Source organism: Leucopleurus acutus (assembly GCF_964270905.1).
Source record: "Leucopleurus acutus genome assembly, chromosome: 3".
NCBI classification, from domain to species: Eukaryota; Metazoa; Chordata; class Mammalia; order Artiodactyla; family Delphinidae; genus Leucopleurus; species Leucopleurus acutus.
The window spans coordinates 85,911,196-85,939,006 of NC_139145.1; the positions used below are offsets into that span (position 1 = coordinate 85,911,196).

Below are 27,811 nucleotides of genomic sequence, written 5' to 3' on the forward strand. Positions count from 1 at the left end.
AACATTATATCAAATTTTAAAAAATTAATTTTTCTTTTTAAAAGTATTTAATTTATGTGACAGCCTATACAGTTTTCAAGAAGTCATCATTCCAGGCAAAACCAAACAAACTGTGATGTAATTATCAAAATCAAACCAGAAATACTTTTACATTTATGGGAAAACTTTAATATTGGTCTTGTGTGCTCCTAAGATTAGGTACATGTGAGAAATTTTAAAAATGAACTGAACATATTTAGAATTAAATAGAAAAATTGAGGCTTCAGGCCCTGATAGTAAATTAAGACTTTGTTAGGATTTGCTAGACCAGATAACCTTAAAATTGTGATAGTTGGTGGAAGATATCTTTGGTTTAGGACCTGAAATTCAATGCCAAGTGACTATTAATAGGAATAATGTAAGCAGTTTCATTTTCCATGCATATCAGTAAATTACCACATGATAGAAAAATGATCAGAGATTTAAAATGCAGAGGGAGACCATTCAACTGATTGATCAAAAGAAATTTCATTAATAGTGGCAAAAAGTGCTTGGGCCAATACTAGTGAGTGGTTTTCATCTGCCCTTCTCCAATGCTATCCATCAGCAGATAATTCATCATGTGTGTACCTGCCTGACTCCTTATAACCCCCTTTATAAAGATCATACAGCACAAAAGGAAAGAAACAGAAGCCAGTGGTTTCAAAAGAATAGGCCCAGGATCCATGAAAAGACTCCAGGAAAGACTCACAGGATTAGAGCAACCTCTGCTCGACGAGAGACAGGGAATAAACTGAGGAAAGGAAATGTACTATTTACAATAAATTATAAAATAGGGTGAAGAAGTAGAGAAAATGAGAATACATGAGCCGCTCCCAGTGTCACGCACCAGCCTTTATCTTGGAAGTTTAGCTGCCTTGTGCCGCAGATAAGCAGCTTGTGTAAGGCAGATTTCCATTTAATATGGTTAAATTTTATATGATGCTTCATACTCTCAATGCTCCACCCTGTGGTTTGGCCTTTTACGAACTGCCCCATTTGCTCTGGGGAGATAGGTCAAGCCACCGCAAAAGGCTTTCTAATTGAACATGAAAATAATGAATTGTGTTAATAATTGAATTATTAGCCAGTGCGACTGCTGAGAAATGCAGCATGGCACTTCAGGAGAGCAGTATAACATATAAAATTATATCTCCCAAAGAAAATAGCTGATTTAATCACTCCATGAATGTATTCCAAAAAAGATTGACAATTTAAAATTATACCGACATTGCAAGTGTTTTCCAGACATACAGTGTTTGTGTTTGCATCGAAATAAATTGAACAAAGAATCTGCTGCTTTGTATGGGCAGCAAGGCCTTTACTTCTGGACACATCACTGCCTTCTGCAATATCTATCTCCCTGAACCCCAGTAATTATAATGTTGTGTGATAGTCTAACCAAAACCCTTCAGACCAAAGTTTTCATCAATAATTCCTCTTCATGAGCTGAGATGTCAGTGAAGGTCCTCAGTCTTCTGATTCATTTCCGAGATTTCTTATTGACCCTTCAATCCTCTGAGCTAAATGTAAACATTTAGTCTGTATCAAGGGTAAATATATAATTTATGCTTTGCTACCTTACGGTGCAGTGAAAAAAGCATTCAACTTCAAATCAGAAGGCCTGAGTTTTAGTCTTATCTCTTGCTACCTGTCTAATTTTGATTGACTCGCATGACCCCTATGAACAGGGTCTGCTCAGCAGTTAAACAGAGGTAATAGCCATCTCAAAGAGCTTTTGGGAGATTTAAATAAGGTAAGTAATATGAAAACACCTTTTAAAGTCTGGATCTCCCCTAATACTTCATTTCCTGCTAGTTCAGATCTGAATGATTTTTTTTCGTAAACTCCTACCTACTGAATTTCTGTCTCAGTACCTGACACGTGTCCTCTCCTTAAGTTAACCAACTTGGGCACCTTGACTACATTTCAGAGCAGTTCCCCTGCTCTCCACTCCCACTGTCCCCACCTTGGGTTGGGACCTTATTGTCTCATGACTTTTGTAGCTTATTAACTGGTCTCTTGGCCTTATGTTTTCTCTTCAGTAATCTGTCATACTCTGCTGCCAGGGTTACAACATAAACGTGATTATACCATTATCCATCTTAAAATTATTTAATAAGACCTGTTTTTACATGACACAGGGGTTGCAACTCCAATCAGGGTCTCTTAAATTGCCATGATTAAAAACAAACAAACAAACAAAAAAAACAAGAGCAAAAACAAAGACTGAAAGAAGGATCCTGTTACTGGGATTAATTACCACCAACTAGCCACACAGCCAGACCAAGTGCCTGGAAGAAGGCAATCAGTGAGCACCTAGGCCTTCTGAACAGCCATCATGGCCTGTCGACACTCCATCCTTTCATTCTCCCCCACTACCTTCCCTGGTGCACCAGGAATGTTCTGTGTGTAGGAGAAAGAACCCTTTTAGCAGACAGGTTAAAGACTAGATTTTCACATAGCCCATCTCTTCTGAATGTCAGAAATCAGGAAATGGCAAGAGGAACATATTCTTTAAACTAGTTTTCCTAAATGGTCAAAATCAGGAAAGAAATTCTGTCTGCTTTCTTCTCCATGTGCAGTGAAGATTGAGACTAATTTATTTGTACTAATTTTCCCCTCCCTAGCCTGTTAATGTAATCTTGAGTTTCTGATAACATTATAGTTAAATCATTACTTAAAATGTTCATTCTTCTCCTTAAAGAATGGTTTATATATGTATTTAATTTGTGGATCATATTTATAAAATAATTTTGACTTATTAAAATGTATCTATTTTTCCCACTCACTGTCATCCATTTAACACTAGGATTTTCCATTCTTAAGCTGTTAAATACTATTCCTTTCTTGGCTGGCTTGAGTAAATTTCTAAGCATGGACATAGGTGACCTATTTCATTAGGCAGGGCCTTGATTACATATGACCCTTGGCTGAATATAACATTTGTCACCATTTTCCCCCCTAAAAAGTTTAAGTACACTTTGTCTGGAAATAGGCTTCTATGCTCACAGATTTTTAATTCCCCTCTTTAAATCTCTAAATGTTGCGATGCTGTTTCCTACCTTTTAGTTATTATGAGATGTTCAAAGCCAGTCTGCCCCCTTTTTATCTGTTTTATTTTCAATCCAGAATTTTTTAGGAACACCTTTGTGTTTTGGTAGCCAGGAGATAGATGCTTCCTCTTATGTCTCACTGACCGTCTTAGGAAGCTGCTGGGGCAAATCCTCTGCTTTACTTAGAGAGAAGCCCCCAGTGTGTGAAGCTGTGCACAGATGCTGTGGCTACTGGGCTACATTTCATGGAGGATTTCCATTGATTGCTCGTGGTTCACATGTGTTCCCAACTCCTGCCTCTCTGTGCTTAGGGTTTTTCTTACATGGTGGTGGAAAATCCATATATGCCTGCATTACATTTTAAATCAAACTTTGGGCTTCTTGGCATTGGAAAGGTTTGCCTTCATTTAGATTACATTTTCTTCATAGTTTTAAAACCCTTAAAATTTCTTTCTTTTTTTTGTGGTACTGTGGGTTTATTTTTCTTTATTTTATGTTTGGTTGTTTCAATAGGAATTAGATAGTAATGGATCTCAGTTTGCCAGTGGTTGTCTTCCTCTAAATTATTGAAGAATTGTTCAAGTTTGTTCCCTTCCAAGTGTCATTTTCTGCAATCACTTCCTTCGTTATGAATTTGAATTATATTTCTGTAATTTTAATTTCCTGCACCCTCTTGTTTTCTTATTATACCACCTTTCATCTCAGTATCAAGGCTTTTCTTTGTTGTTTGTTCTTCCTGGGCTTTATTAAAGATGCTTAAGAGTCTTGTAAAAATGTCTTCTGGCTCCTGGAAGAAATTACTTTCAGAGTTATGATCTTCTCTTAGTATTCAGACTGATATTCTCTTTAGTCCTTCCTATTACATATATATATATATATATATATATATATGTATATATATATATATTATACACAGGCCTCTCACTGCTGTGGCCTCTCCCGTTGCGGAGCACAAGCTCCGGACGCGCAGGCTCAGTGGCCATGGCTCACGGGCCCAGCCGCTCCGCGGCATGTGAGATCTTCCCAGACCGGGGCACGAACCCATGTCCCCTGCATCCTCAGGCGGACTGTCAATCACTGCACCACCAGGGAGGCCCCTATAATATATTTTTAAATCATCTCATGTAGGGCCCTCTTCTCCATTTTCTATTTTACTTATCTCAGAACTAGGGAAAATTTATATAAACTTGTCATTTTTAAAATAAGAGGTTTGTGTTCATAGCATACATTACAGAGGTTAAAAGCTACAACACTCCACATGCAGTATCATAGGGAACTTCCTGCATTCTCCCTATTCTTTTCTATTTAACTTGTGAGGAGAAAATGCACTCCAGCATTCCCATTACAGCACTCCTCCTCCCCACCCTGTGGCCCCTTTTCCTACACACATGTCCCCACAAGCACTGTTTTCCATCCTTTTGTCATCTGAAGTTGCTATCTCTGAATAAGTATGGACAGATGAGGATAAAAAGCATAGAGATAATTCTCTGGCTCCTTAAAAATTCAGTACCTCAAAGTTAAGGATTGGCTTTACTTATTTCTATGAAAAACATGGTAGACAGTAGAGATAATTTTTTCTTTACTTTTTTTCTTTTAACCTTCTTTTGGGAAACAAGGCTGCTGTGTTTCTTGAAGTGGCATGTGGCTACTCCTTCTTGCTGTTCTTAATCCAGCTCTATCAATTCTATGCTTTATATCTTACAGGACATTCCCTGTAAGATAGTGACATCTGTTTCATTCTCAGTCTCCAGGATTGTGTGGATTTTTGACATTGTCAGTGTTTTCCGAAATATCTATTGAAAGTTTCAAGTAACCCTATGTAAGAGTTGCAACTTGGAGACATTTTAATTCTATCTTTTAAAATAATAATTTGGTCATAGAGGAAACATATATAGAGGAGTAAGGAGAACCTAGGAAAACTGTTCTGAATGCTGATGTTTCTAACCTCTTTATAAGGTGGTGTGCAGACAGATATCTTTTTATGAAGCCCCTGGTTATTATATGTTAGTTCATTTATATAAGTAGAGAAGGAACGCTGGACCACAGTCAGGATAGCTGAAGTCCAGTCCAGGTCTGGTACTGTTTAGCTGTGTGCAGTGATTCACATTAATTTTAAAAGCTAACACAACATTGTTTCCTTTTCTCCACACCCTCTCCAGCATTTATTGTTTGTACATATTTTGATGATGGCCATTCTGACCGGTGTGAGGTGATGCCTCATTGTAGTTTTGATTTGCATTTCTCTGACAATTAGTGATGTTGAGCATCTTTTCATGTGTTTGTCAGCAATCTGTATGTCTTCTTTGGTGAAATGTCTGTTTAGGTCTTCTGCCCATTTTTGGATTGGGTTGTTTGGTTTTTTTGATGTTGAGCTGTATTAGCTCCTTGTATATTTTGGAGGTTAATCCTTAGTTGCTTCATTTGCAATATTTTCTCCCATTCTGAGGGTTGTCTTTCATCTTGTTTATGGCTTCCTTTGCTGTGCAAAAGCTTTTAAGTTTCATTAGGTTCCATTTGTTTATTTTCGTTTTTATTTTCATTACTCTAGGAGGTGGCTCAAAAAAGATTGTGCTGTGCTTTATGTCAGAGTGTTCTGCCTATGTTTTCCTCTAAGAGTTTTATAGTGTCTGGTCTTACACTCAGGTCTTTAATCCATTTTGAGTTTATTTTTTGTGTGTGGTGTTAGGGAGTGTTCTAATTTCATTCTTTTACATGAAGCTGTACAGTTTTCCCAGACCACTTATTGAAGAGGCTGTCTTTTCTCCATTATATATTTTTGCCTCCTTTGTCATAGATTAGTTGACCATAGGAGCGTAGGTTTTATCTCTGGGCTTTCTATCCTGTTCCATTGATCTATATTTCTGTTTTTGTGCCAGTACCATACTGCCTTGATTACTGTAGCTTTGTAGTATAGTCTGAAGTCAGGGAGGCTGATTCCTCCAGCTCCGTTTTTCTTTCTCAAGATTGCTTTGGCTGTTGGGGATCTTTTCTGTCTCCATCCAAATTTTAAGATTTTTTGTTCTAGGTCTGTAAAAAATGCCACTGGTAATTTGATAGGGATGGCATTGAATCTTTAGATTGCTTTGGGTAGTATAGTCATTTTCACAATATTGATTCTTCCAATCCAAGAACATGTTATATCGCTCCATCCATTTTTTGTCATCTTTGATTTCTTTCATCAGTGTCTTATAGTTTTCTGAGTACAGGTCTTTTACCTCCTTATGTAGGTTTATTCCTAGGTATTTTATTCTTTTTGTTGCAATGGTAAGTGGGATTGTTTCCTTAATTTCTCTTTCTGCCCTTTTGTTGTTAGTGTATAAGAATACAACTGATATATTGTTCATAGGAATGTAAATTGATACAGCCACTATGGAAAACAGTGTGGAGGTTCTAAAAAAAGTACAAGTAGAACTACCATATGATCCAACAGTCCCACTCCTGGGCATATACCCAGAGAAGACCATAATTCAAAAAAACACATGCACCTCAATGTTCATAGCAGCACTATTTACAGTAGCCAGGACATGGAAGCAACCTAAATGTCCATTGACAGAGGAATAGATTAAGAAGTTGTGGTACATATATACAGTGGAATATTACTCAGCCATAAAAGGAATGAAATTGGGTCATTTGTAGAGACATGGATGGACCTAGAGAGTGTCATACAGAGTGAAGTAAGTCAGAAAGAGAAAAGCGAATATCATATAATAATGCATATATGTGGAATCAAGAAAAATGGTATAGATGATCTTGTTTGCAAAGCAGAAATAGAGATACAGATGTGGAGAACAAACGTATGGATACCAAGGGGGAAAGGGGTGGGGTGGGAGGAATTAGGTGACTGGGGTTTGCACATTATACATTATTGATACTATGTATAAAATAGACAACTGATGGGAACATACTGTATAGCACAGGGAACTCTACCCAATGCACTGTGGTAACCTAAATGGGAGGGAAGTCTAGGGAGGGGATATCTGTATGTGGAGGGCTGATTCATTTTGTTGTGCAGTGGAGGCTAACACAATGTTGTAAAGCAACCATACTCCAATAAAAATTAATAAAAATAAATAAAAGCTAACACAACATTGTACGTCAGCTATACTCCAATAAAAATTTTAAAGAGGAAAAGAATTAAAAAAGCAAAGCTACAAAGTAAAATAAATCAAGTAACTGTGTTATTTTAGACAAGCCAGTAAACCTCTGCCTCAGTTTATTTACATAATTAGGGGGACATCTATAATATATATAAATTACTCTATATGTACATGTTTAATTTCATGGCATTGTAAAAGTAAGTCAATGTACTGGTAATTGAGACTTGGTGTCCTGCAATGAGTTCACAAAGAAGCTAACACTGTATTTAAATTACTAACCTAATTCAATTTGAAAACTTCTTTTTACATGCATTGATTTTCAGTTTTTATTTTTAATAAACTTCAATTTATAAGTATTGGTGCTTTTAGTCTATTTTTGTCAAAGGCATTTTCCCTTATAGAAAATTTTGCAGTCAGCAGCATTGGTTGAAACAGTGTTTCGGGTGAAGAATTTTTCTACCATAGGTGGCTGACACTGATGGAAATTCTTCAATCTGTATTTTAGTGAAAGTGCCCTAGGTTAGCTACAGTTTTCCAGACTTAAAGGGGAACAGAAGAAACAAAACCTTATGACTATGAGGTATATTCATGGTAAAGAAGTTTTGTGAACTCTGAGACTGTCCTCTCCTTTACCTTATCATGAAACCTCTGCGATGAATATTCTGGGGAAGGACTCACCTTTGTTCGTCTTGGAAAGCATCTAGACCTTTTCCTTCAGTCATCATAGATTAAAAAAAAAAAAGTTACTGAACTCATATCCATTGACTTTGAAATAATAGTATTTTTGTAATTCAGTTCAGTTCAGCCTTTTGAACCCAGTCATTTTATATAGAGTATTTCATTTAAATCTCATAGTCTCTGAAAAGTAGGTTTTGCTATATTTACTTTATAGATGAGTAGATTAAGATTCAGCTAAGGTATGAACATTGCCCTTTGCCATATATCTAGTTAGTGGCAGAACTAAGATTCCATCTCTGATTTTTCAACTCTAAATTTCATGCTTGTAAATATGTTTAAATGTATCAGCTAGGCTTTAGTTCTTCTGAATGTAACAGTAACCTGACTGCAATTGCATACCAAATAGGGCTTTATTTATTGCACATAACAAGCAGTGCATTACTGATGCAGGTGCTTAAGGGAATCCTCAAGATCCAGCCTTCTTCTAGCTTCCTTTTATTCCATTCTTTTTTTTTTTTTTTGCGGTACGCGGGCCTCTCACTGTTGTGGCCTCTCCCGTTGCGGAGCACAGGCTCCGGATGCGCAGGCTCAGCGGCCATGGCTCACGGGCCCAGCTGCTCCGCCGCATGTGGGATCTTCCCGGACCAGGGCACGAACCCATGTCCCCTGCATCGACAGGTGGACTCTCAACCACTGCGCCACCAGGGAAGCCCTGGGGAGTCATATTTCAAAATTAAGTTTCTTGTGTTATAATTTACATATAATAAAATTCAAACATTTTATGTATACAGATCTATGACCTTTGACAAATGTGTACACCTGTGTAATCACTATCCCAGTCCAGATGTAGAATGTTTCCATCTTGAGCAAGCAACATTAACTGAGCACTCTGCCATTTTGAACAAAATTGAGGTTTAGTTTCAAAGGAAGGAGACAAATGATATTAGGTGGAAAATAGGCAACATTGTAATACTAAGGTTAAATATTAATGTACTTAGATAATGGCTTAGAAAAGCAAAATTGAAAAACAGGAAATACCCATAGGTGGTATTTCTTCAGTTATTCAGTTAACCTAGACTTCAGTTATTAGTTAACCTAGCTTAAAACATGAACTTGGACAAATCTCCCAGATCTATTTAAGTCTCAATTTTCTAATATTAAAAAAAAAAGATTTTAAAAAGTTCTTGAATGTGTCAAAAATTGTGGTTCAGATCAGAGGAAGTATTTGTGTGAAAGCACATTGAGATCTGTAAAGCTCCATTCAAATATAAAGAATTGTCTTTATTTCCGTGGTTAGAGGTGTTTCCTTTTGAAAATGATCATGAACTTGACTCACCTGAAATATCACAGTTGTGAAATTCAAATATAATTGTAGAATATATTACCTTTTTAACTGATTAATGGCTTATAAATCAAGGCAATATGTAGCTCAGGCAGAGGCAATTTTATATTTGCATTATTATTAGCTCCCTTTCAAACTATGTCTCTTTCAATTGGGTAACAATAGCATTAATTGTATAATTTCCTGAAACTGTTAGAATATATGGCTAACATATATAGCTAACAAATTCTTTGTTATGGCTAACAAATTCTTATATGATTTCCCAGTTATATGATATTTTGAATCTTGACAGTTTTCCATTTAATGTGCAATATAAATTTTATTCTGAGAAATTGCACTTTTTGTAAAAATCAAATAACACTGCACTTTTAGAGTATTTAGGAAGACCATTTTTTTATTCTCTCTTTTGTGAAGAAAACACTCTCTTGAAATTCACCCCTTGGAATCAGTTGTAAAAGGTTAAAAATCAAAACCTATTGTGAGATTTGGGGGACACTATAGAACCAGAGGCCTTGATTGCTTGTTATACAGGATCTGTGAAGAAATGTGATCATTTGTAATATTTATTACTCTCAGAGTTTTGTCAGAACACTGCTGTGAACTCAACATCTTGCCCGATGTGGCCCTTTCCTATAAGCTTTTATCATAACTAGTGGCAAACAATACTAGTCTTTGTTGAAAATAAATGTATCTAGAAATCCAGGATAGTCATTTCTTCTGGCCTATTACCTTTTTCATTAAAAAATTATTTATTATTATTTAAAACGAAAGTCTTTGTTGTTTTGTGCATAAAATTTCCAGGTTGGATTCAGCACTGGCTTTGTTGGTCCTTGGGGAGGCTGCCAAATTACACATAGCCTGTTTGAAAGCTTTCATGGACCTAATGAGAGATTTTCTTTTAAGCATTATGTCTGTTCAGAATCAGGTAATAGTATATTGTTAATTTAGGTGTGCAAAAAGACCTAAATTGAAACAAGTTTTACTTTTGTCACTATTTTAACTGTATATCATTTAGGATTTATAATGAGCATGACTTTGTAAAAATAATTTTAATTAAATGTAAAGGTAAATGCATATTTACCATATATCCCAGTATAAATAGATATAGATGTAGACAGAAATCCAGAAATAGGTTATACTCACATGCAGACATACACTCACACAAGAGGGATTTTTAATTTTATTAACAAACTTCAGATCATATAGTCATATATGGTTTAGTTTCCTATTTAAAATTTTTTTTGTTGTCATTACATATTATTAAGATTTACATTTTAGTGAGGATGAGATAACCATTTCTCTGTTGTTGAGCTTTGAGCTTATTTCTAATTCACAGTTAATTACATTATTCACAGTTAATTACAAATAATGTTGAACTGGTATTCTCATCCAAAAATCTTTATCTGCATTTATGACTATTTCTTTAGAATAGATTTATAAAACTAAATTACTGAGTGATAGACTATGAACTTTCTTTTAACGTTCTCAGGATGGTTGTCCAGATTCCTCTCCAGAAGACATAACTTTCTTGCTTTCCTATGAAAAAATGTGTAAGAGTGCACGCACAAGAATTGAGCTATATATAAAAAAGATTCTTTTACAATATAAAATGGAAAATAGTATCTCATTGGGTTAATTTATGTTCCATTGACTACTAAGGAAATTGAAAAGTTGATGTTCTGTATATACTTTTTAGCTATTTTTATTTTTTATTCCTTGAACTTGGTTTTATGCAATCTACCCATGGAAAGCTTGTTTTTAATGAGTGCATTTTAGAAATATTAGTTGATTATGATCTTTTAACAACTCGATAAAATTTGGAGACATTTCTTATAAGTATGGTATATAGTTCTTCATTATGGCAGAGCGTACTTTGATTGTCTAATAGCTATTTTCTCATTTTAGGAAGAAAGCGGCAAGGTCGATGATTTTTCCTGGGTCTGGAATGTAGTCTACATATACATAACAATTCTTGCAGAAATCTGCTTGTATGCGGCCAATTCTGATCTGCGAAAAACTGCTTTAATTGGTTTCTGCGACCGTAATAGTTCACAAAAAGATATTTTACCCACGGACAAATCAGAAGAAATGCCAGAATTGAGGGAAACAAGTATTTTAGGTCTTTTGGAATATTTCTCTTCAAAAATGTCAGATAATTGTAAGTAAATTATTTTTCAACTTGATGAGAAATATTTTTAAGATGTCCCTGTCTGTATATAATAAGCATTTTATAAAAAGTTAACATTTTGAAGTGGGAGGTAATTTTAAATTCACTAGGACTTCCTACAAATTTGGGAAGTCTGTTTTATAACATGGAAATTTTTGATCAATAATTTAAAAACAACTGAAATGTAAACTAGAGTTGGTTGATATGTGATTCAGATTATATTCTTTGGAAACAAGAGATGACCTTAGGAAAACTTATGGAATGTATATAAAGTTTGTTTTATCCTTTTCCCCATAAGGCCTTCTCATCCATCGTCTCCATTTTCATCTACTGTTTCTCTTGTTCTCCCCACAACCCAAGAGCATTTCTCTTTAATCACTCAGATATTATAGTATATTGTGTCTCAAGACTAAAGGTCATTTTCCTACTATTGTTTATGGGGGGACTATTAGAATAAAATACTTTTGTTTTGAAAAGGGCACTATAGGGACAATATTAATTCAAGCGTGTCCTTTAAGGTTAACTAGAACTCTTCTTTATGAATATCATGTAGTCTATTTTGTTATTATAGTCTCTTATATGACTCTCACTTCCATTAAGTTATGAGATAATTGAGATTGGAGAATCATGTCTGAATTATATTTGTATTAACCCAGTATCTACCATATTATTTAGCACACAGTAGGTGGGCGATAATGATAGTGGAGTTATTATGTAGTTAAACAATTCACTGAATTTCAAACATGATAGCAAGATTATTTGAAAGTGTGGAAGGAGGCAAGATATTGCCTTTCCTTAGAACTGTAATTCACTGATTTGGGATAAATTATGCTTGAATATAATTTTAAATAGTAAGACTTTAGTAGCAGACATTAATTTCATTCTCAAAAACTTGCTTGCTATTTTAAAATTACTTTCAATATAGTTTTGGTTTAAACAATAGATTGGAACTTATTTCGAAGTGAAATTTGCTTGACCTTTGCCCACTTTTCAAGAAGATTATGTTTATTTTTTATTAGTGCCAATTTTAAACAGATTTTTAGTCATTAGCAGATAAATTGTATTTCTCCCATGTTTATAGTATTGATAAAGTGAAGAAGTATTTGCTTCTCTTTTCACACTTTTTAAAGTATTCAGAATGGTCAGAAGTCTTCCTGTATAGCAGCTCAACATATGATTTTTAACCTGCCACTAAACAGATTCATGTAAAAATTAGGGGCCTTCAGTTTTTTTGCCTAGCTGTGTAGAATTAGTTCTTTCTGAAAGAAGACAGAAAGAAGACTGCTTTCTTCAGTGATGGGTCCAGAAGATTATCCTCCGTGTGGAGGATATTTCCTCCTAGAAGCCTCTTGGCCTCCCTCTGGCCATGACCCCTGAGCTCCGGTAAAACCTCACAATGATAGGGTTTCGTGTTTCTGTGGACACTCGAATATTTATTCCTTCTCAACAGTCTGATTTTTTTTCCAGCCAGTTGATTTCAGTGCATTTATTTGCTCATTGTTGATCTTTCTTTGAAGTTTCTTATCTTCTCCTGAAGACTTTATTTATTTTTTAATATCTTTACTGGAGTATAATTGCTTTACCATGTTGTGTTAGTTTCTGCTGTATAACAAAGTGAATCAGCTATATGTATACATATATCCCCATAGCCCCTCCCTCTTGCGTCTCCCTCCCACCCTACCTATCCCATGGATGCTTTCCCTGATGTTTTTCTTATGCTTATACTTGAACTTAGCAATGAAATAGTTAAACAGTATGTTATCAATGTTTTCTCAACCCAAGTGGGAAAATTGATGTTTCTAGCTGTGGAATACCTTTAAAGATTTGATCTGCAGTAAAGAGGAGAGACGTATCAAAGTTGTTTCCCCTACAGTGAAAAGTCAATACATTTTCTTTGACATTAGCTTCTTGTACAAGCCATAAATAATGCTGGTGGTATTTGCCTCATTAATAATTCTGAGTATTTTGAAACTCTCAATACGTAAAGCATCATTGTGATTTCTTATGGGGAATGTTTAAAGTAAGTTGATTATCCGATGATTGTTTTGCTAAAGATGTCTCAAGAGTGTGAGAAAATTCTGCAATTTTCTTCATCTCTGTCAGAATCAGAGAAGGTACCTCTACTGGACATAAGCTTTTGGTCTCTTCTTCACATTCATACAGGATTTTTGGCCTTCCTGTATCAGTCACTACCATGAAAAGCCATTACTTTACATGACTATACACATGCATAGTCAAATATTTCACCAATTTTTACAATTTTTGTTGATGTGATTCATTATAACTTGATTCTTTTTTTGCGATACACAGGCCTCTCACTGTTGTGGCCTCTCCCATTGTGGAGCACAGGCTCCAGACGCGCAGGCTCAGTGGCCGTGGATCACGGGCCCATCCGCTCCACGGCATGTGGGATATTCCCAGACCGGAGCACGAACCCGTGTCCCCTGCATCGGCAGGCGGACTCTCAACCACTGCGCCACCAGGGAAGCCCTAACTTGATTCTTTGTAGCATCACTGGTTGATTTTCCCACACACAGAAAATGACTTTGTCTGGGTTGTCCTGTATGCCTGATCATTGATAATGATCACCTCTTCTATCAGACCACTGAAAATAGATGGCTTCAAAAGTGGTGTCATCTGTGCAGGCCTTGTCAACGTGATTCCTGGAGAGGATAGGTCCATCTTTTTGGGAAGTGACACAAAGAAACTGGAGTGCTTCTTTATTTAATTGAAAATAATTTTTTTTCTCATAATTTTACCCTTCAAGTAAGTAAATTTTTCATTTAGACTGAAAGAACCAGTTCTGGAGTCACACAGATTTGTATTTTGTATCTCAAAATCCTAGGTCAAATTATTTAACCTTGCTGACTTGATTTCTTTACCTGATAATTAAGATAAAAATACTATTCATATCATGGGACTTTTTGTGAGAAAAAACTATGGAAACATACACACTTGACATAGTGCCTCATGAATAGTAAAGGTCCAATAAATATTAATAGATGTTATGGTTGCTAATGTAATTAATATTGTTATAATGAGAGAGACCTCAGTGAGGAAGGGTTTTTTTCTAACACTTAGACCTATGTACACTTTGTATCCTGGGAAATCCTATTTTATTTACGTATAAAGATATAAATGAAAAACTGAAAAACACTTAAGAATGGTAACAATAGCCTTTACATGAATGAATCAAGCAGTGTTCTTATAGACCATTTTTATATAAAGCCCTTAATATAAAGAAACTCTTAAATCATAGTTTTGTGAAGGCAATGTTATAGGAAACTGAAGTAATAACTTCCATGAAGATAATTTCCTGGCAATCTTATTTGATGTAGGAGCAGAACCTGAAGCATTTAAATGAATAGATGGCTACTTAGCATGTACCTTTTTCATTTTAAGGTTTTTTTGTCAGACACACTTTTCATAGAGTCAGATGTCTGTTAATTCTAGAGTGAGGGCTCTGGCCACTGATGGAAGTGTTGAGTTTTGGTGTTTTGGGTTGAATAGGAATTTCTGTATATGCTTATAAATACCAACTATGCATCTAAGATCTGGTTGAAACTCGAAGTGTCTGACCTGTAGCATTGCCTTCGTGGAGGACCATCCTATGCACCTTACTGCTATGGACTGAACTCTACCCCTCAAGCCTCAAAATTCATATGTTTAGGGCTTCCCTGGTGGTGCAGTGGTTGAGAGTCTGCCACGGGTTCGTGCCCTGGCCCGGGAGGATCCCACATGCCGCGGAGTGGCTGGGCTTATGAGCCATGGCCACTGAGCCTGCACGTCCAGAGGCTGTGCTCCGCAATGGGAGAGGCCACAACAGTGAGAGGCCCGCGTACCGCAAAAAAAAAAAAAAAAAAAAAAAAATAATTCGTATGTTTGAAACCATAACCCCCAAATGTAACTGTATTTGGAAGCAGAGCCTACAAGGAGGTAATTAAATGAGGTCATGACGGTGGGGCCCTGATATGACGGAATTAGTGTCCTTGTAAGAAAGACATCAGAGAGCTTACTCTCCACTGTGTAGGGCACAGTGAGAAGCAGCCATCCCAAAGCCAGGAAGAGAGCCCTCACCATATACACAATCAGACGGCACCTTAATCTTAGACATCCCAGCCTCCAAAACAGTGAGAAAATAAATTTCTGTTGTTTAAGACCTCCAGTCTATGGTACTTTGTTATGGCAGCCCGAGCTGACTAACACACCTCTCAGTGGTGCTGAGCTGTAGGCAGGTTTGAATATACTCAGGTGCCTAAGTAAATTGTTATCGGAAAAAAGGCTTTGCAGTATATACCTAGAAAAGACAATTTTGAACTGGAAAACTATGAGGGAAGGTGATAAAAATTAATTAAACACACAGAATTTTTGCCTGATCCCTGTTGAAATTATGATTTTGAGACACATTTTATCCTGATGGGTAACAGGATAATAATAATATTAACACTTACTATGTGTCAGGCACTGTTCTAGGCATGTAACATGCATCACCTAACTTATTAATCGTTACAACAAGACTACATTGTAGATGTTCGTATTATCCCCATTTGACAGATGAGAAAATGGAGGCACTAAGCATTTATTTGTCCAAGGAAATTGAGTTAGTAAATGGTACGTCAGACTTAACATAGGCAGTTTGGCTTCAGAGTCTGCACTAATAACTACCTCATTGTGCTAACTAGATTATTTGACCTTTTGAGTGAAATTTAAAAAATGCTGTCCATTTGCATGTTGAAGAATATGAAAAAAGATGACTGAGAAATTCCCTCCTACAGTCTGTCCTACAGCGATTCTTATAAAAGCATTTTAGACTTTGTATTACGTGGGTCTTTATTTCCAACATAAATTCCTGGGACTTGTTCTAGAACTTTGGATCAAAAATCCTAAAAGTGGAGTCCAGGAATCTGTATTATTAAACCACTTCTGACACTATGTTTTGAGAAAACATAGCCTATAAATTTCGCTGTAAACAAGGTGGTAAAATGTTGTCCTCATCAGAGGAAAAGGCTTTTCCTACTTGTTACAGACCTTTATGCATCCAGCCAGTTAGTCCTTACAGAAGATTATATATATATATATATATATATATATATATATATATATATATATATATAATTACAAAGAGGGAAACCCAGCTTTGTGTTGTACACTATATTTGAAGTGCTATCTTCTATGTTCCTACTTTGGTTTTCATAGTGATAAAACAATAGTTTTTAACAAGACTTAACTATCTGAAATCTGTGCTGTGAAAATAAAACTTTAAAATGGTCTATTTGGTGAGAAACCAGCAGACACTGATTTAGTGTGTCTTGTATAAGAAATAGACAATGAATGGCAGAACCAAAAATATCACAGAATAGTAAAAATCTTGTCAGTCACGTAGTTCTCATCCAGTGCACAAATCTCTTCTAGACCATTTGCAAATAGCGCACAGCCTGCAGAGATATGGAGCTCCCTATTTCCCAAAGCAGGTCGTTCCACTTTTGAACACTGTGAAAGATTCTTCCTTATATTATAATGAAATCTGTCTTCCACATTTTCCAAACTTTTGCTTGAATTTTGCCTCCCAGAAGCAATCACAAAAAGTCTATTCCATTTCCCACATGCAAGCCCTTCAGATATTTGAAGACAATTGCTTTGGTTCTTTTTCTTCACCTCTTCACTCTACCATCATCGCCCATCTCTTTGCTTACTGCCAAGTTCCTATGGTAACTTTTTGTGATGAATGAAAAGCATATTTTCAATATGGTTTATAGTTAAGTTTGCTAGAAGGTTGTAGTGTTGTTAAATTTGTCTGAATTTGTAGTAATTTATCCCAGTGTTACAGTATGATGTGAAGACAGGTGGGAGCCAAGTATTTTTCCATTCACTGTTGTCTATGAATGGAAAAAGTAAATATGACATTTTTCCTATCATTTTGTTGAGAATTATTTTCTTAAGCTGGTTCTACAATGACGGTAGTGAATGAAATACGTGTCATGGTTGTAAAATAACCTTGTATGTTTCATTTTGATTCATTTTAACTTAGGAAAAAACATTAGCACAGAGTAATATTTCCTTTCTAAAAAGTAAATGAAAGTTAATTGGAATCTTAGAACCAATTGAAACTTTTAATGATACTCTATTAAATCTTCAGTATACCTCTTACCTTGGTGAAGGTTATTCATAAAAATAATCAGTAATAAGGTTTTGTTTTTATACATGGGAAGTATTTAACTCCTTTAATAATCCATGTACACGTTAGCTGTAGAATTCAGGCAATCCTTATGATTCACAATTCTGTGTGCTGATAAATCTAAAAGTATAGTACTGATTATATTATATATACGTAAGGCCGTTAAATGTATCTTATCTATTTGTCTTTTTCTTCTTTTTAAATTTATTTTATTTTATTGTGGGGAAAGCACTTAACATGAGACCTATCTTCTTAAAATTTTATGTGTGCAATGTGTTATTGTTGACTATAGGTACAGTGCTGTACACCAGATCTCTGGAGCTTATTCACCTTGCTTGACTGAAACTTTATGCCTGTTGATTGGTAACTCCCCATTTCTCCTTTCCCTTGCCTCCTGGAAACCACAATTTCACTCTTTGATTTTATGAATATGACTGTTTTAGGTATCTCATGTAAGTGAAATCATGCAGTATTTGTCTTTCTGTGACTGACCTACTTTGCTTCGCATAATGTCCCCAAGCTTCATATGCATTGTTACATATGGCAAAACTTCCATCACTTTTAAGGCTGAATAGTATTCCATTGCAGGAATATATCACATTTTATTTGTTCACTCATCTCTTGATGGACATTTAGGTTGTTTCTATCTCTTGGTTATTGTGAGCAGTGCTGCACTGAACATAAGAGCTAATATTGCTTTGAAATCCATCCCTTTGGATATATAGTCACAAGTGGGATTGCTGGATCACATGGTACTTCTATCTTTATTTTTTTGAGGAACTTTCAAACTGTTTTACGTAGTACCTGCACCATGTTGCGTTTCCACCAGCAATGTGCAAGGGTTCCAGTTGCTCACCATCTTAGTGAATACTTGCTGTATTTATTTTTTTGGATAATGGCCATCCTGACAGGTGTGAGGTAATATCTCATTGTGCTTTTGATTTGCATTTCCTTGATGATTCCTGACATTGAACATTTTTTTTCGTTTACCCGTTAACCGTTTGTACATCTATTCAAGTCCTTCGTTCATGCATTGTTTTCCTGACCTTGGTGAGCATCTTTATGAAAGTTATTCTCAGTTCTCTGTCAGGTAAATCATATAGTGCTGTCTCATTAGTGTTTGTTTCTGGAGATTTTACGTGATCTTTTGTTTGGAACATCTTTGCCTGATTGTTCAGTGAAGAGATATATTACCAAGAATTCCTGTTTTCCTTTGACTCTTAATGCAGTTTTGACTGTATGTGATCAACATAGTTATTAATTTCATTATCATGTAAAAATTATCAGAAATTCTGCAAGTCTTTCAAATGAAATTATATTTTCCTAAAATGTAATGGTGTTCAGGCACTTAAGAAAGGTTGTTATGCAACTTAATGAGAATATCCAATAAATGTAGCTTTTGATATCAATTCATTTGGTAAAGATTTGTATTTTTAGGAAGGTTTAGGCTGCAAGTCACAGAAGACCCAAATCAAGATGGCTTTTAAATATCTTTGTTTTATTCTTCTGGAGAGTTGTAAATGTTACATAACTTCCTCCAGGGTGCCATGCCTCATCAATCTATAGATTTCAGGTTTATTTATTTATTTATTTATTATTATTTGTTTTTGCAGTACATGGGCCTCTCACTGTTGTGGCCTCTTCCATTGTGGAGCGCAGGCTCTGGACGCGCAGGCTCAGCGGCCATGGCTCATGGGCCTAGCCGCTCCGTGGCATGTGGGATCTTCCCGGACCGGGGCATGAACCCGTGTCCCCTGCATCGGCAGGTGGACTCTCAACCACTGCGCCACCAGGGAAGCCCTTAGGTTTTTTTTATAGTAATCCTTTAGCCAAGGCTGTCCTAAGAGCACTCTAGATAAAGTCTCTTCCTCCTAATAAATGTAACTAGTCTATTTATCTGAAGATCCCATTGACAAAGAGATTAACCTGGGTCACATGCCTTATTTTTTCTCCCAAAGATGCCTTCCAGTAAAGAGGGTGAGTGGATCATAAGCCACCTGTTCAACTCATACTTCCTTACAAGGGATACAGGATTTAGGGTTGGTTAATTTAGTGGCTCAAAAACAACACTGAAGGCCCAGGTTCTTTCCAACTTTCTTTTTTACCTCTCTAATTTACCAAATTGTAGCTTGTATTTTTAATAATAGTTATATAGTTTTTTGTTAGGAGTAGATTTGGCTACATGTAATAAAAAATACATTAGATAAAACAAAATAAAATTTTACTTCTCTCCTACATAAAATAAATCCAGAAATAGGCAGTCTAAGGATGATTTGAGGGTTTAAGAAGTTCTCAGGCAGGCTCACTTTTTTCTGCTGAGTGTGTAGAAGGGAAGAATAATAATATCCATTTTCTACTAAGTCTTCTTAATACAAGATATCATGTAGCTTTCCTGCTGTAAACTTATCGGCTATAATCAAATGGCCACACAAGGGGGAGTTTTTGTTTGTTTTTAGCTAAGTGTCAGTGAGCCAAGCTCAAAATAGTGATTCATATTACTAAGGAAGAAGGAGAGAGTGGATAGTGTGAAGAAACTTGCAATCTGAGCAAAGCTTATTTTACCAAATTTCGTTCTCTTTAGGTCAGGGAATATACGTATTTTAGTCCTTAGTGCGTCATTCCATTACCTAAGACATTGCCCTGCTCAGAGTAAGCACTCAGTAAGCAAGTGCTGCATACATGAATGGATGAAGGAAAGGAAATGGACACTCTAATAAGATTTTATTCAGAGATGACATTTTCAATTCAAAATTGTTATTAAATACCATTGTTATACATTGTATATGTAAGTGTTTCATTTATTCTCATTATTTAAAAAGACGTATTTAACACCAGTTCTTTTCACTCCAGAAGAGAGATGTTGTCCATTTGTTTACTCTTTATAATGGGAGTATGAACATTCTTTATGTGCATCATTCTATATTAATGACTCATGGAACACCACAGACATTTAAAAACAACTTGGATAAACATGGGTACGATTTGGTTAGGGAAAGTAGGACACAATCTATACTTTGAAGTATCTATTTTGCTTAAGTCAGAATTTGGAGAAAGGAAGAAGATGGAGGTGGGAAGTAAGGATGGTGGTGCTAAATAAACATCACAAGTTAATAGGCGATTATGGAACCCAGCCTATCTGATGGATCTTTGGTTCTGAAATCTAAAGTTTGATATATGCAATACGAAATACCTTGGATTTCAAGATGAATCTGTATTTCTTTTTAAACGTTGGAAGCTTTAATAACACTTCACAAAACTTTCATATGGGGAAAATTCACTTGGACATCAGACTAGCCTAGCTAAGTACACATATTCTACTCTTATTTTGGACTTTTGGAATTCTCTTAGTTAACTGGAGGCAGTGCTTGTGATGATTATAGATTCCTACCTCAAAAATGTCTTCTACATCTGTGACTCTATTTCTGTTTTGTAAATAAGTTCATTGGCACCATTTTTTAAGATTCCACGTATAAGCAATATCATAGGATATTTGTCTTTCTCTGTCTGACTTGCTTCACTCAGTATGACAATCTCTAGGTCCTTCCATGTTGCTGCAAATGACATTATTTCATTCTTTTTTATGGCTGAGTAATAATCCATCATATATATGTACCACATCTTCTTTATTCATTCCTCTGTCGATGGACATTTAAGTTACTTCCATGTCCTGGCTATTGTAAATAGTGCTGCAGTGAACATTGGGGTACATGTATCTTTTTGAATTACGGTTTTCTCCAAATATATGCCCAGGAATGGGATTGCAGGATATATGGTAGCTCTATTTTTAGTTTTTTAGGGAACCTCCATACTGTTCTCCATAATGGTTGTACCAATTTACATTTCCACCAACAGTGTAGGAGGGTTTATTTTTCTCCACACCCTCTCCAGCATTTATTTTTAGTAGATTTTTTTTGATGATGGCCATTCTGACTGGTGTGAGGTGATATTTCATTGTAGTTTTATTCGCATTTCTCCAACAGTTAGTGACAGTGAGCATCTTTTCATGGGCCTCTTGGCCATCTGTCTGTCTTCTTTGGAGAACTGTCTGTTTAGATCTTCTGCCCATTTTTTGATTGGGTTGTTTGTTTTTTTGATAATGAGCTGCATGTGCTGTTTGTATATCTTGGAGATTAATCCCTTGTCAGTCACTTCATTTGCAGATATTTTCTCATATTCTGTAGGTTGTCTTTTCATTTTGTTTATGGTTTCCTTTGCTGTTTAAAAGCTTTCACATTCAATTAGGTCCAATTTGTTTATTTTTGCTTTTATTTTCATTACTCAACATTTTAAATCAACTTTACTCCAATAAAAATTTTAAAAAAGAAAGAGATTTTTCAGGAGTTTGGCAGGTATGTTACTAATTAAAGGGATGAAATATGTATTTTTAAAGCATTGTTGGTTGTGGAAAAACAATATATACTCATTGTAAGAAAATTTTTAAACAAAGAAATGTATCCCCCCCCAAAAAGCTATAAAATAAAATTATGCAACAAAGAGCTAAAAAAAAAAGTCATCAACTTATCTGTAGAAAAATATTCTTTAATTTCCCTATAAGCAGAGGTTTATTTAGAGAGAAACCAATGACATTTAATTTGCAGGGCCTTTCACCACATAAGACCCTTCTAAAATCTTAGGAAGGGCAGTAGAAATATCTTCTCATGGAAAAAATATCTTTTTAACCTGAGAAAATAAGACTTTTTAATAGTTTTTGTAAAAGAAGGCTTCATAATTATATAAGCTTTAGCTCTTATAAAATCTAATTGTGCCCCACCCACAGGTTGAACTACCTTAGAAACTAGCAACTTATAACCCCGTACATATTGACATTGTTCTTTATATCCAGTAAGCATTCTAAGAAGTTTATGTTATTGAATTAAATTAAATATCTGACAGCCTTTCAGCTAACTGAGAAAAAACTTTCAATGTGCTGAGGATAATTATAGTTAGCCAGAACAGTTGTAACTAGAGTTGAGGAGTAATTTAATAAAGTTATTATTGAAATTATTTCTGAATCATAATGAATATATGTTTCCCTAGGAGGGTATTAATGTGGTTGCTGAACCCAAACCTTGTCATTAAAAATGATTGATTCTGGATACCCTCACAAGAGCTTTCAGGGGAAAGTAATAAAATATTAATGCAAAATATTAATTAAAATACTAATACAAGGAATATTTACTTTTTATACAACTTTTACTTACAGTGATAAATATGAAAGGACTCTTGTCCTGTTGCCACAGTTCAGTGTTCTCTTTACCTACCTGAATGCACACACACACTCAAAACATATCTAGCATTAGGTATATGATTAGAGTGTGCTGGACAAATTAAACTCACAATACTATATTTAGGAAAATTTTAGGGAGTAGTTTCTATAATTCAAAATGTATTTACTCCCAATTCCCAGACTTGGTGATGAGAGTATTAAAAATAGGCCACTCTATCTTATGAATGAAGGTACATGTATGAATCCTAAATAAAGTAGTAATAGATCAAATTCAGCAGTGTGTTAAAAGAATAATATACCATATTAGTAGTGTTTATTCTAGGAATCCAAGGATAGTACAATATTAGGAAATCTAAATCTCTCATAATTGACTAAGGAAAAAAGAGTTATTCTGAACAGATACCAAAATGGAACTGATTAAACTAAAAACTCATGCCTGATTTTTTAAAAAATGATAAAGCAAAACAGAACTATAAGGGCACTTTCTTAAATTGGTAGGTATTTATTAAACCAAAATCATCCCTATAGGTTTTCATTCTTAAGAAACTAAAGGTGATCCTATTTAAGGTAAGTAAAAGGCCCCAATTTCTACATTATTTGCTGATAGTTTACCACATTCTGGATGTCCTATCCAATATGAAAAGACAAGAAAAAGGAAAACAAAAACCAGGTATAATATTGGAATAGCATTTGTGGGTGATCTGAATGTCTATTTTGAATATCCAAGAGTATGAAAATCATATTAGCACTAATTAAAGTGGTTAGTTACAAGAAACATATTACTGTCAATAACTTTCCCACATAACAGCAGTAACTAAATAGAAAAAATAATGCACAAAGAACAACTCACTGGCAACAGCATTAAAACAGCAAAATTCCAAGGAATGTGTGCTATATAAAGAACAAAACTCATAAAACTTTATAAAGACATACTCATAAAACTTTCAGGTCTTCAAAGAGGACTTGAAATAAGTGAGTATGAACCTTGGTATTGTAAAGATGTAGACTCTCCCTAAATTAATCTATAAATTAAATGTAATTCCAATAAAATTTCAAAAGAATAGAAGTGGCCAGTTAATTCTATAAACAATCTGGAAGAAAATAGTCAAGAAAACAGAAAAAATAATGGGCAGTTTCTTAACCATAAAATAACAATCCTATCTGTATTATACTAATAAAATAATCTATTAGCCTATCAGGAGTAATAAGTTTTCATAACAGAGTATAAAATATCTATATATCTGTATTTGCATCTATGAATATGGTGATCACATTTTGCCATATTTTTTGATGTATAAAATGCAGTAGTATACAAGATGTCTTAATTTTATGACTTTGAAAATATTAAGTAGTTTTGTCATAGAAGCATATACTAAAAATGATTTTAAAGTGTCCCTTTATAATTAAACCTATTATTTTATATATTTAATTAGATTGTATTATATGCTGGAATCAATAGGAAATCATAAAAACTGGAGATGTAGTCATATTCTGCTGGAAATTATGACGTACATTAAAAACAAATAATGGTTCTGCAATTTAGTGAACACTGAAAACTAACAAGCAAACCAAAAAATTCTTAAAAAGATGAATAAATTCTTGAATAACAAACCACAGTACAAAGTATACAGCAAAATGCTCCTTTCAAATGAATTTCAATATCATTCTTATTCTTTGGGAAAAGTATCGTGTTGAATGTTAGTACACAGCCAAATTCAGGGGAAAAAGAGATTCTATTAGGAAGTTGCATTTCAAAAACTTCGTATTGACAAAATGGTTTGCAGCCTATGGTACTTATAATGATTTTAGTTTTTATCCTCAAATCCCAGAGGATCATTATTTTCAGAGTTAGATAAATCATAATGCCAAAATTGGAAAACCCTTCATCCCTGCAACAATTCCAATTGTCATTGTTGACATTCACTGTTTCAGAACCTGGATCACCATAGTCACCACATTGTCCTGGTATTATTAAGGACATCTCTAATTCCATTTTAAAAATGATTCTATAACTCTTTTTTGTTTTACTCAACTCTGACATTTAACACACTCCAACTTTAGTAGTATTTTAGGTCTCATCCTTTATAACTCTCACTTTAAAATATGGAGGTAGAATTTATTTTTCTCACTCATCCTCCTTCAAATGCGTTACTGATTGACATATCTAAGGGTAGAAGTTTGCTCGTGAGTTTGGTGGGTAGTAATTCTCTTCTTAACAATTTCTATCATATGATGCCAGGTTTCTTTAATAGCCGGATGCTTGGACAACACTTGTGTCATCATAATTTCATTCCTTCCTCATTCATCCAATGTTTGCATTTGACTTGGGTAAACAGATATCACTTATCAGGATGTAAACTATTTATGGTTTTATCATCTTGCTTAATGAGGAGCAGAGAGATTTTTATTGCTCAAAGATGTCATCAAGATCCTGTCTCTTTGCATCTTTATATTCTGACAGCTCAGGATGTTGGATTTTCATTCCTGTGCTTGTTGCCTCATTATTAAAAGAGACTTTTGGGCTCCAGACATCACAGACCCATATAGAATTGCAAAGCAAGAAGAAAGAGAAGGGTGATACTGACTCTCTTCTAGAACCTATCTGCCTTATTATAAACAATTTCCCAGAAGGACTTCAGAAGACTAGCCCGTGTGTGAAATTGTCAGGACTGGATACACTGGTCACCACTAGCTACAAGGAAGGCTGGAGAAGTAAATGTCTGGTGGAGAGGGAGGCATTTATGATAGCCCATGAGAATTCATTCCTAGGATCTGTGTACAAAATAAGATTGTATTTTCAAGGAAGGGGCAGGGTATGGCAGGTAGGTAGGCAACTATCTAATGTCTTTCTTTTAGGAAATAGAAAAGATGGAGAGTTTGTGCCATCAGCACGGCATACTAACACAACTTAGTAATGCATTTTATCATCTGTAAGTTTTAATAGTCACAGTGTTAGCAATTCGAATGGTCATGGTATCTACTCACTTTAAGTTTACCATCTTGTTTGATAACATATCCAATGTCAGAAGGGCTTTGTATTTGCTTGATATGTATGAAAGTTGAAGATTAGTTTGTTTCACATCATTGGTCAAAAACATGTAAAATATATTATTTTCATATTCACTTGGTATCTTTCATGCTAGTTTTGTTTTGACCTAAATATGTAGTACATATATTCTTAATAAATATGAAACCCCTTTCTTTATATTGATTCTCTAAAATGACTGATAACTTCTGTCCTTGTTATCATTTAAGACTGGTGAGTTGTCTCTTTTTTTGGGGGGGGTACTGCATTACTTTAGTTACATGTCTCTAATACCATATTTTCAATTTCTCTTTTTATGATAACTTGACAATTTTACCATTGAGATTGTTTTGCTTTTTCATTTGCTCCAAATTCTTATCTTCTTGGCTGATTTTTGGAAAAAATATCACTCAGAAGCTCAATAACTGCATCCTTTGGGAGAATGGTATAACGTTAAACTTGATCCTAATGCTTCTGAGCCTTAGACAATAGTAGTGATAAATCTAAATCTAAAAACTTATGAGGAGTAAATAAATTCTACTTCTACCTATGTGGCTTATGACATACATTATTTTTGCTAACCAGGTCTACCAATAAGATGTGAAAGTCTTTCCTTGTTGGACAGTTTTGTGTTGCTGTGCTCTATCTTTAATGGAATCATTGCTAAGCATCTCTGGCTTTTGGCTATCTGTGTCCGATTCATATCAAGAATGTTTTGGATGTAAAAAAATCTTGGTATACATTTGGGTAAGTGTGTGTGTGTGTGTGTGTGCGTGTGTGTGTGTGTGTGTGTGTGTGTGTAAATATGATGTCTATGCTGACATTTTTTTTACCATTTTCAATGCCATATTTTATTTTGTTGTTTTAATTTTTTAAAAAAGTTATTTTACATTGAAGGATAGTTGGTTAACAATGTTGTGATAGTTTCAGGTGTATAGCAAAGTGATTCAGTTATACAAAACTTTTTAATGGCTGAGTAATATTCCATTGTATACATGTACCACATCTTTATCCATTCACCTGTTGATGGACATTTAGGTTGCTTCCATATCTTGGCTATTATAAACAAAGCTGCCCTGAATATTGGGGTGCATGTATCCTTTTGAACCATGTTTTTCCTCTGGATATATGCCCAGGAGTGGGATTGCTGGATCATATGATAGCTCTATTTTTAGTTTCTTAAGGAACCTCCATACTGTTCTCCATAGTGGCTGTACCATGCTGACATTTGCTAAGGTGGGAAAGAATGGATTATCAACAAATTATGTTTTGATAAATAATTTACAGTTGGCTTCTTAAAAGTTAGTTAAGTACGACACACCATAACAACACATAAGTTCAAAAAATAATTTTCACATGAATTAAAACCTTTAAAATAACTAGAAGAAAATATAGCATAGTCCTTTTATAACTGTAAAGCAGGAAAATGTTACATAAACAACAGAAAAATCATAAAAGTCATGATTGGAAGATAACTACATAAAAATGTACAACATATGTGCAGAAAAATGCGAAAAAGTTAAAAATCCAAGTAAAAGTTTGGAAACATATATATACATATATGAAATAGAGATAATAAAAAGAAATATCACTTGTTATTATTGTTGCCATCCTCGGTTTTCAGTGGTTTCAGAACTTGTTAGATGGCCGCATTTGGACCAACACTAAATCTGAACTTAACTGTATTTCTTTCTCTTCACTGACCACCTTCCCTTGTGATTAGCCTGTAAATCCATAGTCTGGGCCATCAAACATAGTTTCCTAAAGCTAGAAAAATTCTCTGAGCAAATGTCTGTACCATCCAGTCTGAAATCACTTGGTCAAATGTCTAGGATGCAGCAGGATACTTTCCTCTTTCTTTTTTTACATTAGTACTTCATGGTGGGAGTGAGTAGGGTTTAGAACTGGACATGCTGCCAGGAAATTGGCCATGAGCCTGGGACCTCGGAGACTGAACAGAATGGGGTGAGGAACTGCTGTGGGCACTCTTTCCTCCTCTCCATTTACTACAGCCATTGGCCGAGCT

The 27,811-nt window shown here is 35.0% G+C and overlaps 1 protein-coding gene across 1 annotated transcript in view; it reads left to right on the plus strand.

Moving 5' to 3' along the window:
* The window catches only part of TMEM232 (transmembrane protein 232), a 260,737-nt gene that overhangs the window by 54,607 nt on the left and 178,319 nt on the right, over positions 1 to 27,811 (plus strand). Inside the window, 2 exon segments of the mRNA XM_082836202.1 lie at positions 9,993 to 10,116; positions 11,097 to 11,349. Of these exon segments, the coding sequence (XP_082692328.1) occupies positions 9,993 to 10,116; positions 11,097 to 11,349 (377 nt within the window).